The sequence below is a fragment of the Cricetulus griseus genome, assembly GCF_003668045.3.
Source record: "Cricetulus griseus strain 17A/GY chromosome 1 unlocalized genomic scaffold, alternate assembly CriGri-PICRH-1.0 chr1_1, whole genome shotgun sequence".
NCBI lineage: Eukaryota > Metazoa > Chordata > Mammalia > Rodentia > Cricetidae > Cricetulus > Cricetulus griseus.
The window spans coordinates 100,446,960-100,462,617 of NW_023276807.1; the positions used below are offsets into that span (position 1 = coordinate 100,446,960).

The window sequence follows — 15,658 nt, forward strand, 5'->3', positions numbered from 1 at the left end:
CGTCGAGTCCAGGCCTTTCCATGCTCTGGCCAGGGGCACCAGTTCAACCTCAGTCTTTAGGGAACTCTGGTCAGGAAGTCCTGTCGGGCCTGCATCAGCCCCACCCTGACTCACCTCGGTGGGCGTTCCCGGGCAGAAGCCCCGCCCCCCACGCAGACCTCAGGCAGTCCCTCGAGGACTCCGGAAGCTCCCCACGTGTTTTTCAGGACAATAGAATGCGGCCCCGCCCACAGCCAAGGCGGGTTGGCGGGCTCCAGCCCTATTTTGCATATTCATGAGGCGGAGCTAGGCAGGCTGAGGGGGAAACCTTGGAGAGTTATTCATGAAGACACGCCCAAGGGGAGGGCTTTTCCTAGCAAAAGCCGTTGGTGGCGTCAACTCGCTGAGGTGAAGGCTGAGGAGGCTGCGGCCCAGGCGAAGTCCGAACCCTCCCCCCGCCGCTGTGCGCACCCGGGGGTCTCAGGAGGAAGGCGTTCGGGTGGGGTTCTGTGGTCTTCGAGCTCAAACTTCTCTGTTCGTTTTACTTGAGAGGTTTGGTTTGAAAGTATTTCGTGGAAGTTGAAAGCCCTCTGAGGAAAAGTGTAATCGTGGCCGAGAGCGGAAGAGGACCCGAAGCTTCAGGTAACAGGGTTTCCTACCCTGGATAATGAAAAATTTCACACATTAAAAACAAAGAGGAGCCAGGCGTTGGTGGCGCACGCCTTTAACGGGAGGCAGAGGCAGGCGGATCTCTCTGAGTTCGAAGCCAGCCTGGTCTATGGAGCGAGTTCCAGGACAGGCTCCAAAGCAATGCAGAGAAACCCTGTCTTGAAAAACCAAAAACCCCCAAAACTAACAAACAAACAACAAAGAGGAGGTGGTGCGGTGGGGAGAAATGGACTTTAGATAAACCTTGAATTTCCAACTTTTTAATACCTGTAAGATCATGTCTTTGTTTTTATTGGAATTTGTTAAGTGAAATAAACCAATTCCACGTTTCCCCTCATACTGGAATCTATATTTAAACTTACACATACATGATATGAGTATTGAATGGGCTGTGCAGTAAGTACATTGTCTGCTCACCTAGTGGAAGCAAAGTGTAAGTGTGGTTTTTGCCCCTAAACGGGTGTTATATTTCTTTAGAATGATAACCTAATTCTCCTTCGGGAGACCATAAGTCTCTGGGGGCAAGGACCGTATTTTGCTTTTTATAATCCTGTGTTTTCCCTGGAACATTGCAATTACACAGTAAGTGTGGAATGAATGGAAGTAGCGTGACAAAAGACATTTTAAAAAGCAAAGAGCTCCGGGCGTTGGTGGCACAGGCCTTTAGTCCCAGCACTCGGGAGGCAGAAGCAGACGGATCTCTGTGAGTTTGAGACCAGCCTGGTCTACAAGAGCTAGTTCCAGGACAGACTAAGCTACAGAGAAACCCTGTTTTGAAAAAATGCCAGTTAATACAGTGGGAACCACTTAGTCTGAGTAAGCACAAAGTAGTGGAATTATCAGGGCCAAATGGGATTTGTTAAAATGGTGACTGATAATTTATTGAAGCAAGCTCTGCAAAAGGTTTAGAAAGGAGAACTTGGGCAAACCAGCTTCTCTTTTGTTATGTTTGTTTTTCTTTTATTTTATTAGTTCAAATTAGGAACAAGCTTGCTTCAGATGTCAATCCCTTCTCCCTCTCCCTTCCCACCCCCCCAACATCCCACCTGCCCCTAGCCATGCCCCCTCCACTCCCCAGGCAGGTTAAGGCCCTCAAAAGGGGCTCCCCATAGTCTACCACATCATCTTGGGCCAGGCCTAGGCCCTTACCCATATATCCAGGTCAAGAGAGCATCCCTTCATATGGGATGGGCTCTCAAAATCCCTTCTTTTTTTTTTTTTTTAGACCTTACATATTTAATACAGTGCGTTACCCCTGTACAAATGGAAAAAAAATAAGTTCAACATTTCTAAAACAGTATGGCTGTAAATTTTTGTACAATGCCAACTGAACGAGGTAAACTGGGATACTTTTTTCCAAAGTTGACAGCACAGCTAAAGTTTCCAAAAATTCAAATTATATATATATATATATATATATATATATATATATAAAGACCAATAATGGCAGTATGTTATGTATCAATAGCAGCAACAGCTTTTCCATGTTTTGCAGTCATTTAAACAAAATTGTAGCGACATCTAGCACTCTCCAATAAAAAAAACAAAAAACTTTTATTATGTTTTTCCGTTTTGCTTTCTTTCATCTTTTTTTCCACATATTTGAAATGCATGTGATGTGCATTTGGAGGTCAGATGTCAGTATCTGCTGTTTTTTATTTTTAAAATGTTTTTATTTGTATTATTTTTTAAACTTATATAGGTGTTTTGCCTTCATGTATGTATGTGGGTGCCTGGTGCCTACAGAGGACAGAAGATGGCCTCAGAGTACCTGGGTCTACAGTTACAGAGGGTTGTGAGCTGCCATTGTGTGGCTGGGAAATCTGGAAGTCAGAGCTCTTAACCACTGAGCTGTTTCTTCAGCCCTTCCGCCCTCTTTTTTTTTTTTTTTTTTTTTTTTTTTTTTTTTTTTTGAGACAGGCTCTCTGAATCTGGAACTCCCCAGTTGGCTAGAATGGCTGAATAGTATGCACCAAATACATTTTATATCTGCCTCCCAGAGCTGAGATTATAGATGCCCAATGCCATGAGCCATTTTCCCAGTTCCTATTTTATGTTTTAACCCACATTTAATCTATATTCATATATAGCTTGAGATTTAGGTTGTCCTGTTCATCCTGTCTTCATTTCCTCCTGTAGTTGTTCTCTTGTTCCAACACCATTTATTAAAGAAACTATCCTTCTTGCAACAGGCAGGCAAGCATGACACTGAAGCAATAGTCAAGACTTAACATCTTGATCTACAAACACAAGATGGAGGAGAGGGAGGAAGAGGAGAGGAAGGGAGAGAGGGAACTAGATAACATGAGACAGCAAGAACAAGTACTGGGAATGGTGTGCATATTTAAACCTCAAAAAGCTCACCACCAGTGAGACACCTCCTGATCCTTCTCAAAGAGTTTCACCAACTGGGGACCAAGCATTCAAATATATGAGCCTATGGTGGCCATTCTCCTCCAAACTATCACAGATAATTAATCAAAACACATCAGGGGTATTCTCTGAGAGAGGATGATCTCTGGGCTCATACATACCTCCTGGGGCTCTGGGCTTGTGAGCTCAAAAATTAATCAGGTTGTACTTGAATAGGAGACCTACATAAAGCAGTTGAAAGAGAAATTAGCAATATAATTAGAAGTTAAAAGGTTTTTGTCTATTTTGAAAATTCAGTTGGATCTTTTTGCCTTCTTGAAATAAGCTCCTTCTAACCCAGAAAGAGTTTACAATGTTTAGAAACAAGGAAGTAAGCAAACAACTAGGGAGGCACAGTTAGTTTTCATGTAGATGAAGTGAAATCAAAGGAGAATTTCATTTGGAGAGCTAGTGTTGTGATGCTCCTTTATTGTATGTCCAACTTCTTGTGTTTTAGTCTCTGGGTAAACCAATATTTTCTTGAGATCTTGGTTTCCTAATCTACAAAGATAGATTTTTGAAATAGATGATATTTAATGTTATCTAAATTTCATGATTCTTTTCTGGAACATTAATTCTTTTTCTAAAATATTTATTTTGTGTACATGTGCATGTGTCTGAGTTTATGCACACGTGTGTTTGGATGCCCATGGAAGCTGGAAGAGGACATAAGGGCCCCTTGGAACTGGAGTTAGAACATGCAGTTGTGTGAGCTTACAGACCTAGGATTCAAATCCATGACTGAGCAATAAGCACTCTTAACTCTTGAGCTGTCTCTCTAGCCACTTAGACCTAAACTCTTTTGTTCCTATAGTGTTTCTTCATCGAGTCAACAGATATTTATTGAATACCTATTTTGTTCTGTGGTGATCCTAAGGATTAAAATTCATATAAAAGTCACAGATTATATGTTTTAACTTATGTACAGAGTATGCAAATCAATAGAGATGAAAAGTAGATTAGACTCCAATTATATTGGCACATGATTGAAATCCTAGCATTTAGAAAGCTGAGGCAGGAGGATCATGTGTTTGAGGCTTGCCTGGGTTACATGGTAAGACCCTGTCTCCAAAGCAAAGTATACAAGTGGTTACCAGGGGCTGATAGGCTGATAGAAGACAAGAATGGGAGTGATTACTAACAGACATGGGGTTTCTTTTAGAGGCAATGAATTAGATAGTGTTGATGGTTATATGACTTGGAATTGCACTTTTAAAAACCTTTAAAGTTGGGCTGTGATGGTACATGCCTTTAATCCTAGTATTTGGGAGGCAGAGGCAGATGGATCTCTGTGAGTTCAAGGCCAGCCTGGTCTACAAAGTGAGTCCCAGGATTTTAAGGACTACACGAAGAGAAGCCCTGTCTTGAAACCCCCCCCAAAAAAAACCCCAAACCAAGCTTGAATATATTATATATATATATATATATATATATATATATATATATATTATAATTTTACTCTTAACTCATAGTAGTCACATACACAAAGTAAGTATAATATACTATGCATTGCAATTGAAACATAATGAACTTGGCAGAGGAGGTAGTAGAAATCAGGGCATTGTTCCTTGAGAAACTAAACCATCTTCAGTAGATAGTAGGACTTTGAAGTAGAAGAGGGTATTTCTGACCAGGAGAGTATGGCCAAAGTCTGAAAGCCAGAGAGAGAGTAGAGATAAACTATATACAAATGTCTGGTACATAAAAATGCAAGTGAAATGACTAAAGAGGTTAGGGAGGCATGAGGCAGATCGTAACCATCTCAAACAGTTTTTCTGAGGGTAGTGGGATAGCTATAATAATATATAATCAAGGTTATAATTAGAAAAGTCTGGCTGTAGTGTGCAACGCAGAACAGAGATGGCTGAGTACAACTACAGGTAGATGGGTGGTTAGAGTAATTCAGTAATTAGAAGATGAGGCTGATCTAACCTAAAGTAGAGATGACAGGCCCAGCATGTACACCCTTACAATCACAGCACTTGAGAAGTGGAGGCAACAGAATCACCTCAAGTTCAAGGCTATCTGGGTTATATTGCAAGTTCCAGGAAGTTGGGGCCATGTAATAAGACCCTATCAAAACAGCAGTATTGTGCTGGAGAGAAGGCTCAGCATTAGGAGCACTGGCTGTTCTTCCAGGTTCAGTTCCCAGACAGCTTACAACTGTCTGTAAATTCAATTTCAGGGGATCTAATACCCTCACACCAATGCACATTAAATGAGATTAAATAAATTATTTTAAAAAACCAACAACAGTAATAGCATCAACACTAACAACAAAAGAAGACCCCCCCCATAGAAGTTGTTAATAATGTGGAGAAAGTGAGTAGTTGACACATTTAAGAAATATTAAGTTGCCTGAACAAAGAAATAGGAAAAGAAGGCAGACTTGAGTCATACATTTTCAGATTGAGTGATTTAAATATTTGATGAGTCATTGGATAGGATTCACATTTGGATGTGCTAAGAACATCAAAGTGGGAATTGTCTAATGGATAGAATTTAGTTGCCTCCTAGAGTGACCTGGGCTGGTGTACGTATAAAAATCATTAGAAATAGTAATTGAAATAATGAGAGTGTATTTGTTTGTTCAGAGGGTATGTTTAGAAGTTAAAAATAGAAGACACTAGGACAGAAGCTTGAGGAATACCAAAATGGTAGGAAGGAAATAGTCAGGGAGGAAAGACTGGAAGACAGTGGGAGGGAACTTTGAGTCTGGAGAAACACCAGAAGGGAGACTAATGCATTAGACTAATAGGTGTTTTGTTTTGTTTTTAAAGCAAGCATGCTTTGTTATGCTTAATGAAAAGGTGTTCCAAGTAACATATTCATTTAATGAATTTAACCTTGAAATAACTGTGAAATAGTCACTGTTACATGTATTATTGTGCAGATGGAGAAATTGAAGGCATTCATCTTGTCTAAGGTTACAAAATCAATAATTGTACACTAAGATGTGATCTTAGGCAGTTTTGCTTCAGAAAATCCAAATGTTTAACCCCTACCCTATGTTACTACTCTAGATGTACACTGAACAAGATCCAAAAAATTCATTCTATGTTGTGTTTACAAAAAAATCAGATTGCAGAGGAATTAATTTAGCTAGAGTTATATAACTCCAAGGTAGTAGAATCCAAATTTGAACTCAGACTTAATCCCAAAGTCTATTTCTACTAGATTATACTGTTAGTTTTCTTATATATCCATTTGTGTTGCATAAATTTTAATTTTACTTGTTTCATAAATATTTTTAATCATTTCTTGGATGCAACAGTCCCAGATGTATTGGTTTTCAATAATACTAATTTAATCTGGGCCATACATATATTTTAAAAACACAGGTGCATAACAGTGCATGGTGGTCTAATTGACTGATGGCTGTTTTTAAGTCTTGAATCGCTCTCTAGACATGCCAAGAGAAATATATTATGATCATACTGAAATTGTCTGAAATCCTATCAATATAGAAAGTAATTAGAAAACATTGTTACTCATATTTATTGCTTCCCTGTAAGAGGTCATATTCTAATGGGTTAGAACTGAAACTTAAGCCCTTATACCTACGTTTCTTTTCCTTCCTTCTTTTTTCTTTATGATTTATTTATTTATTTATGTGTATGAGTGCTCTATTTCCATGTATGCCTGTAGGACATTATAGATGATTTTGAGCCACTGTGTGGGTGCTGGAAATTGAATCTCAGTCCTCTTAACTGCTGAGCCATCTCTCCAGCCAGCCTTTTTTTCTTTTTTCCCCCTCCTCCTCCTTCTCCTTCTCCTCCTCCTCCTTCTTCTTTCTTTTTTTTCTTTTTCTTTTTTTTTGGTTTTTCGAGACAGTGTTTCTCTGTATTGCTTTGGAGCCTGTCCTGGAACTCACTGTGTAGACCATATTGGCATCGAACTCACAGAAATCCACCTGCCTCTGCCTTTTGAGTGCTGGGCTTAAAGGTGTGAGCCACCAACACCCTGCAGCCTTTCTTATTTTTTAAAATGTAAGGGAGGCAACAGATGTGCTGGGCCAGACTTGTCAGTTACATTCTAAAGAAAACAGCGTTTAACAACTACTCAAGGATCTTTAGATTTTAGTCTCATAAAAAATTTTGTGTAGTGTCACCTAGTGCTGTTTTGAAGAAATAATTTAAGAAAAATTAAATGTTATCTGCTTATGGTCTCTATCACCACCTTGTGGCACTGTCGTCAAATAATTCTAACCTCTTATTTGCAAAAATCTTCCAGAATCTTGCCTTACTTGCTAATATAACAGGTAACAGATTGCCCTGGGTGAGCCAGAGTGGAATTTCTTTAAATAGGTTATTAAAATAAGACCCTGGTTGAAATAAAATTAAGGCCTTCAGAAAGAAAATGGAAGATTTACTTAGAAAAAATTCCACTGAAGCAAAAAGGGTGAAAAGTACACTTTTAATTCCTAACTTTGAAAACTTTTTAAAATGGTGATTTAGTCTTTGAGTATAATTTTGGGTCTCCCCCAACTCCATCAACTTTTTAATTTGATCTATTATGCATAATGTGAAACTAATCATGTCAGGTATTCTCAGTGTATAATCTTGTAATGCTCAGATGTCATGTGACAAATGCCAACCATTTACCATTTCCAGACATTTCATCATAGTGAATGGAAACTCTATCCGATTGAACTCTGGCCCTGAAAACCTCAGTTCTACTTTTTGTTTGCATATGTTTGCTTAATTTATTGTAGGTACTTCTGTACCTGGCTTTGCTTTTTTATTTTTTTATTTTTTATTTTTATTTTATTTTTTTGTTTTTCAAGACAGGGTTTCTCTGTGTAGCTTTGGAGCCTATCCTGGAACTGGCTCTGGAGACCAGGCTGGCCTCAAACTCACAGCAATCCTGCCTGCCTCTGCCTCCCGTGTGCTGGGATTAAAGGCGTGCGCCACCAATACCCCAATTTTTTTTTTTTAAACATAGTATTGTGCTTGTAAGTTTCAATTATATTGTGGCATGTTACCAAAATTTTATCCTTTTCTAAAAATTGAGTAGCCGTTATACATGTCATATTTTTGTTTATCTATTCATCTACTCTTTTTCTTTTTTCTTTTTTCAAGATGAAGACTTGCTACGTTGTCCAGGCTGACCTCAAATTCCTGGGCTCAGATGATTGCCTTGCCTTAGCTTCCAGTGTATCTGGGCCTACAGATGCATGTTACTACATCTGGCTGTTCGTCCATTTGTCTAATGATAAACATTTGGATGGTTTCCACCTTTTGACTGTGATGAAGAGTGCTGCTATGAGAGCTGATGTACAAGTTTTTGAGGCCCTCCCTGCTTCTTCCCTTCCTTGTTTATTTCTTTTGTCGATATACTTAGAAATGGTCATACTGGATACTAGGATAATTTGTTTAAGGATTTGAGGAGCTTCATACTGTTTTCCACAGTGACTGGACTGCTTTATGTTCCAGCCATCAGTGCATAAGAGTTTTAATTCTCAACCTCTTCGCTAACACTTACTGTTTTCCTTTTTTGAATAGGTTTTGGGTTTGTAAACAAATCAGAAGTTAACTAAGAAGTGTTTTGAGTGCTGCTGTACACAAGAAGACAATTACTCTTTGAGGGAATAACAAAGATGAATGAGATATATTGTTAAGTTTGTAAGGGATTTATGACTTACTTTTCTTCTGAGAATATGTTTATGAATAAAGTATCTTACAATTTTTATTGGGTAGTTGAAAAACTAATACAGAGACTTCATACCAGATTCAGAAAAAGCTTGAAGTGAAAACTTAAATGGTTGTTAAAATTACTTGCCAAATTTAGTTAATTTATATAGCTCTCGTTTGAAAAATTAAAAATAAGAATTTTTCTAATTCAGATTCATTTTCATAATTTTGATAGGGCCAGGTAGAACTATTTTAGTTTCATTCTCCCTTTGTGATTTCTAAATTGAGCTTGGTAAATTTCTCTTCAAATAGGACAAGTCTGAGAAGTAGTCTATACTTAACCTTACTTGACTTTAAGTTTTGATTTTAGAATTCTGTTTTATCTTTGGAAAGACAAGACAGGAAGTATTATGTTAGGCCACATCTCTAATTAATTTTTTAACAGGTTAGAGTTGTTGAAAGAATCCTGACACACTGTGACGATGACTACTGCTCAGCTCTCTCACGACACCAGAATACTAAAGGCATCTAAGGTATTTGTTAAGAATTAAAAGAAAATCAATGACTGTTTAGTGAATTACTTAATTTAAAATTTCCTTAGCAGCAGTTTTATCAGTTAATTGGTGTGTAAGACTCTGGGAAAGCATGTTTACATTTTAATGTCTGATGGACTGGGGATATTTGGAAAATTGAGACCAATTACAAAGTTATTTACTGGGTGCTTGTTTCATGTTTACTAGAGTAAAAGAAATCAGAAACAAAGAGATGTTTAAAGAGAATGTTCCTTTGTTAGACATCAGCTTCCTGAAGCAATTAGGAAACCTGTGATGTAATTTTCAGAACTAAAGAGGAAAGCACTGAGAAGCTTTGATGCTCACAATCTGGGGGAGAATGTATTAGTCACTTCCTGTGTGGTGACAAAACATGAGATAAACTTTAAAAGAAAGGGATTTATTTTGGCTCACAGTTTCAGAAGTTGATTCTACTGTTCTTGACTCATTGTCAAGGCAGAACATCATGGGAATGTGCAGGGGAGAGCAAAGTGGCACCCCATGGTGGCCAGGAACAAGAGTGGGGGTGGGGAGGAGACACATTTGGTAATCTAATGTCATCCCATTATTTTCTACCTCTTAAAAGTTCTACCATCTCTCAGTAGTGCAACAGGTTGATGACCATGCCTTCAACTTTACAATTCAGACATAACAGGCTATAGTATGTCAGGCCAGGAAACCTTGCTGGATTTACTCAGGCTAGTTCAGCATATCCCAGAACAGTCATTAATTCATCATTTATTTATTCAGGTTCAATATTTAATATATTATGTGTGTGTGTGTGTGTGTGTGTGTGTGTGTGTAATAATTTGTTTTTATGAGAAAATACAAAAATGACCTTTATCTCCTTAGAAGTTTAAGATTTATGGTGATTAAGCTGATATCACATATATGTAAATATTATATATGTAAATATTTACATATATGTGAAAAAGAGTGAAAGGCTGAGGCAAGGAGAATTGTTACAAGCTTGAGACCAGCTGGGCTATATCGTGAGTTCCATGTCACTTCAAGCTAGATTAATTGAGATGCTGTTTCTGCCTCACAACCCACAAAAGAATTTAGTAATATAGTAATATGGTAATTCAAAACTGTGGCAATGGCAATTCTGTAGTCAGCACCAGGTCAGAAGGTTTGTTTGATTAGAAGAGTGAGTATAGTACTTGTTTTAGGAGCATTAAATTATAGCAGAGAGAGGGAGAGGGAGAGGGGGAGAGGGAGAGAGGGAGAGGGAGGGAGAGAAAGAGAGAGAGAGAAAGAGAGAGAGAGAGAGAGAGAGAGAGAGAGAGAGAGAGAGAGAGAGAAAGTTTGAAATTGAAGGAGAAATCAGACATAAAGCAGTCAACTTTCTTTGTTTCAGTCTACTCCCCAAGCCAATACCTAATCTCATCTAGTTTCCTAAACCTGTGCTTCCTCCTGGGGAAAACCTTGACCTGGGTATGTGAACTGCAGTCCACATGGCAGGCATTTTTCTCACTGTAAATTAACAAATTGTCTTTTTGGTTCAACCTTACCTTTGTTTGGGTTACATGAACTGCTTTTCCTAGTAAATTCAAGTGACAGTTCAGTTCTGTTATCTAATACTACAAACAATGATAATAACTACAGAAGTACATTATTTGGCACTTAACTATGTGCCAGGCATTGTGCCAAGGGAAGAAACTGAGCAGGGTGGTGATGACACACGCCTTTAATCCTAGCACCCAGGAGACAGATGCAGGAAGATCTCTTGAGTTCGAGGTCAGTATGGTCTACATAGTGAGTTCCAGGACAGCCAAGGCTGTAGAGAAACCCAGTCTCAAAAAAAAAAGAACCCCAGCTTGGAGAAGTAAAGTAAGTAACCAGCTCAGCTCAAGTTCACATGACTTAACAGTTAAATTATCAATAGCAGCATGCTTTACTACCAAAATGTGATTTAACCTATTTTCATATATTAGATATTTACAAAAACATCACCAGTAACATTTAAACTATTAGACTAGCTGAGCTAAGGAGAAAGTCTCTGGAGTAACAAAACTTCAGAGGCTTTTCCAGTCATTGATCTTTGTTTCTATGAATGGCCTTTTAGTACCTGTATTTAATCTCTTTATACTTTCAAGTTATTTAGCTTTCCAAATGAGTTATTCATGTATTACCTTGCCATTTTGGGATGTTTTCCTGAGGTATTACATGCATTCCATGTCAGCTATTAGCCAGTAGCTCAAAGGAACCCTAGCTTCTCAGGATTTATAGGTTTAAAACCCCAAATTTTCTTTTTATTGTTTAGAAGTACACTGCATAGCCCAAGCTCACTATGTAGTTCAGGCTGGCCATGAGCTTACAGTCCTTCTGCTTCTTCCCCTAAGTACTAGAATTATAGATATGAATAACCATGGCCAGCCTCAAAAAGAATATTAAAATACCTTTAAAATAGCTGTATATAATGTCATTTGACAAAAACATGAAGTGATAATTCATTGTCATTATATAGACTACTAAAGAAGATACATTCTTACATATGGCAGAATCATATCTAGAATATCCAGATGTTCTAGGACCATGTATATGTGTGTGTGTGATCTTATCTTGGTCTCTGTGTGCACCCATTCGTGTGCACTGTTTGGAAGTTCTTTTTGATCTGAAGATGTTTGTGGGTAGTAACTACCTTTAAGTAACCTTTACTAGAATTATTAGATGTCCAGCAGTTGAGCTGTATAATGCAGTAAAAAGACACTTGTAACTTGCTAGCCTTATGAGCTGGCAAGTCACTTTATCTTTCTAGATTTCCCTTTAGTGCCTATGACACGAGTACATTAAATGAGTTCTAAAGTCGTTCCAATTTAAAAATACTGTGCAAAGCTCCCCCAAATTAGATTGTATTTAATTAACTTTAATTTGATAAAAGTTTGTTACTTTTCCATTGCCATGATAAGATGCCATGACCAACACAGTTTATAGCAGGAAGAGTTTAGTGGGGCTTATGGTTTCAGAGGTGAGTCCATGTTGACAGGCAGGCACTGGAGCAGTAGCTGAGATCTTACATCCTGATCCATAAGCATGAGACAGACAGATGGACGGACGGACAGACGGAGGGAGGGAGGGAGGGAGGGAGGGAGGGAGAGAGAGAGAGAGAGAGAGAGAGAGAGAGATGCACTGTAATTGAGAATGGAGATAGGCTTTTGAAACCTCATAGTCCACTCTCAGTGATGCACCGCCTCAACTGTGGACAAAGCATCAAACATATGAACCTATAAGGGTAATCTCATTCAAACCACCGCAATGAGGAAAGAGAAACTTGGAAAAAAGGTTCTATTACATTAATTAATTCATTAATTTTATTTTTTATGTATGTATGCACATGCTTAATTATATGTGTGCCTAGTATGCTGGCTATAATGACAGCTTCACACAAGTTAGAATCATCAGAGAGTAGGGAGCCTCAATTAAGAAAATGTCTCTAGCTGAGTGACACTTGCCTTTAATCACAGAATTATGAAGACAGAGCTAGAACACTGAGTTCAAGGCTAACCTGATCTACAAAGCAAGTTCCAGGACAGCCAGGGTTGCATCTCAAAAACAAAACAGAGAGGAGGAGGTTGGAGAAGAGTATAAGGAGGGGGAGGAGGAGGAGGAGGAACAGGAAGAAGAAGAAGAAGAAGAAGAAGAAGAAGAAGAAGAAGAAGAAGAAGAAGAAGAAGAAGAAGAAGAAGAAGAAGAAGAAGAAGAAGAAGAAGAAGACGACGACGACGACGACGACGACGACGCAGCAGCAGCAACAGCTTCTATAAGATTGGGATGTAGGCAGTTCTTAATTAGTAGGCATTTTCTTAATTAGTGTTTGATGGGGGGGTTCTATAAGAAAGCAGGTTGAGCAAGCCATGAGGAGCAAGCCAGTAAGCAGCATCCCTCCTCGACTTTTGCTTCAGCTCCTGCTTCCAGGTTCCTGCCCTGATTGAGTTCCTGTCCTGACTTCCTTCAGTGATGAACAGTGATGTGGAAGCATAATCCAAATAAACCCTTTCCTCCCAATGTTGAATTTGGTCATAGTGCTTCATCACAGAAGTAGAAACCAAAACTAAGAAATTGAGTATGGAGGGTGGAGCAGTGTCATGTGTGCTTGCATAGGTCAGTTGCCAGCTTGCATCAATGGATTTCTTTCTATTTTTTGGGTTTTAGGGACGGAGCTAAGGCCATCAGGTTTGATGCCCTTACACAAGGAACTATCTTGCTGTCCCGGAAAGAGAAATTCTAGCCTGTTTTATTTCTAAGGTTCTGACTACATTAGTATAGTCTTATTCCAGTAACATCAGGGAAAGCTTATTCTGTCACTACATTTTGGAATTTCCCTAACTTAACCAAATGCATTTTATCATTTGGAGATTTGCTGACAACAAAAAGTTCTAAGGATGACTTGCTCTTAAAAAGAACTTTGTGAGCTTTTTGGGACTAGTAATTTGTTGTTCATAATCTTGGCAGGGTTCAGCAGTCCTCTAAAATATTTCTGGTAGTCCCAGAGACAAAATTAAAGTAGAAAATTATTATCAGATTTCCATGAGTTTCTTGTTGTTTTAAAGATTAAATACAGCTTTACTATGGTATCCTAGATTTCCTGCACATTGACTTCTGTTTAATTCTCATATCTATTCTTCTTGAACTCTGAGCTTTCATTTTACTGATCTGATAGTCATGCCCCTGGTATGTCAGTCACAACACTCCTGCCCTTCTTTGCTGCTTGTCTTTAGGGCTCAGTTTAGTTTCACTTTCCCACAGCTTTCCCACTCAGGTAAACAAACCACTGCTCCTGTCTTGCATGTGCAGCCTCTAATGTTTCTCCATTCATTTGATACCCAGTCGTTGCTCTTGTAGTCCAAGTCTTTCTCTATCCTTCAGGGTTGTAAATTTCATTAGAGTACATATGTTCTCTTTTGGTTTTCTTACTCTTTTATTAATTTTTTTCCCCAGACATGGTTAGATATGGCATATGATAGAGGAAGAAAAGCCAAGGAAGAATGAAGTTGCTTCTAGCCTGGTACCTGGAATAGATGATTGATTAACTTGTCTAGGAATGAAACTGGGGACCAGTTCATTTAAGTAGGGTAGCAGATATAAACTGAATTTCAGGGTCTACAAAGTAATATAGAAGCAGATGCCCAGGTATTAGAAGTGTAGGCAGAAAACATATGTTGGAAATTGAAGTCTTCTCTGTAGGCTATAACTGAAGCTGTAGAATAAACAAGATTATCCAAGAGAACTGTGAAAAAAGAAAAGGATTGAAAATAGACACTTGTGGAGTACACCTGGTTAAAAAAAAAGAGAAACTGTCCAGGTGTGGTGGTGCACCCTGCAATCCCAGCACTTGGGAGGCAGAGATAGGTAGATCTCTGTGAGTTGGAGGTCAACTTGGTCTACAGAATGTGTTCCAGGCCAGTAAGGGCTACCCAAAGAAACCTTGTTCAAACAAAATAAACGAGACTCAGGCATTGGGGTAGGGTGGGCGTCAGGTGTGTAGGGATGGATGAAAGCTGAAACAGTGTTAGCGGGTAGGAGTTTAGCTCAGTAACTGGGTCTCTTGCTCAACATGACCAAGGTCCTAGGTTTGATTCCCAGTTCTGCCAAAACAAAACAGTGTTAGGGCAACTTGAGGGCAAAATATGGATACAGTGTCAAATGCTGCAGAGAAGGTACATTGATGAGGGATAAGAAGAAGATAGATGTAAATAGTAACTTTGGAGAGAGCAGTATAAATAAACAAGAGTAATATTCAGATTCCAGAGAAGTCTGAGGCAAGTGTGAAGAGAGGAGTGAGGTTATATGATTAGAGTAAAACTCCCAGTTTTGCCTCGGATCAGTGAGCCATTGAAATAAATTCTTTTAGTCCCGAATTGAGTTCTGCCTTGCCTGTGTGAAGATCTACTTTAACACAGTATCCAGAGCCCTGTTTTCTTTTGATTACCTATAAATGTATCCAATTTAAAGTCTTTCCATCCTATCTGTGGTAATTGTTTGGTGGGCTGGATATATTCATGAATACTGATTTTTTTCATCTTTGTTTTTCTTCCAGAATACAATTTTCCCAACCCAAATCACTAATGAGCATGAGTCACTGGTAATGGTGAAGAAACTTTTTGCTACTTCTATCTCATGTATAACATATTTGAGGGGCCTGTTTCCAGAGAGCTCTTACAGAGATCGCCATTTGGATGGTAAAGTTGAGTTAAATGATTGCTTTGGCTAGTGTCCCTTTTCTTATTAGCAGGAACAAACCTTCCCTCTCTCAAAGAGAGCATTAATTCTAATTCAGAGGCATGTTCTTCAGAATCAGCTTACTAATTCATTTTCCATTTTAATTTTGCTGGGAATATTGGTTTTACTTATAGGAGCCATTCACTTCTAGCTAGCTATCAAATGCAAAAAGAAACGTGTGGAGCTAAGTCT

General features: G+C 38.7%; 1 protein-coding gene across 1 annotated transcript in view; it reads left to right on the forward strand.

The window, feature by feature from the left end:
- Positions 1-9,085: 9,085 nt before the first annotated feature.
- The window catches only part of Hormad2 (HORMA domain containing 2), a 100,923-nt gene continuing 94,350 nt past the window's right edge, over positions 9,086-15,658 (forward strand). The window contains exons 1-2 of the mRNA XM_035453216.1: positions 9,086-9,226; positions 15,285-15,426. Of these exons, the coding sequence (XP_035309107.1) occupies positions 9,176-9,226; positions 15,285-15,426 (193 nt within the window). The 5' untranslated portion in view covers positions 9,086-9,175. The remainder of the gene's footprint in view (positions 9,227-15,284; positions 15,427-15,658) is intronic.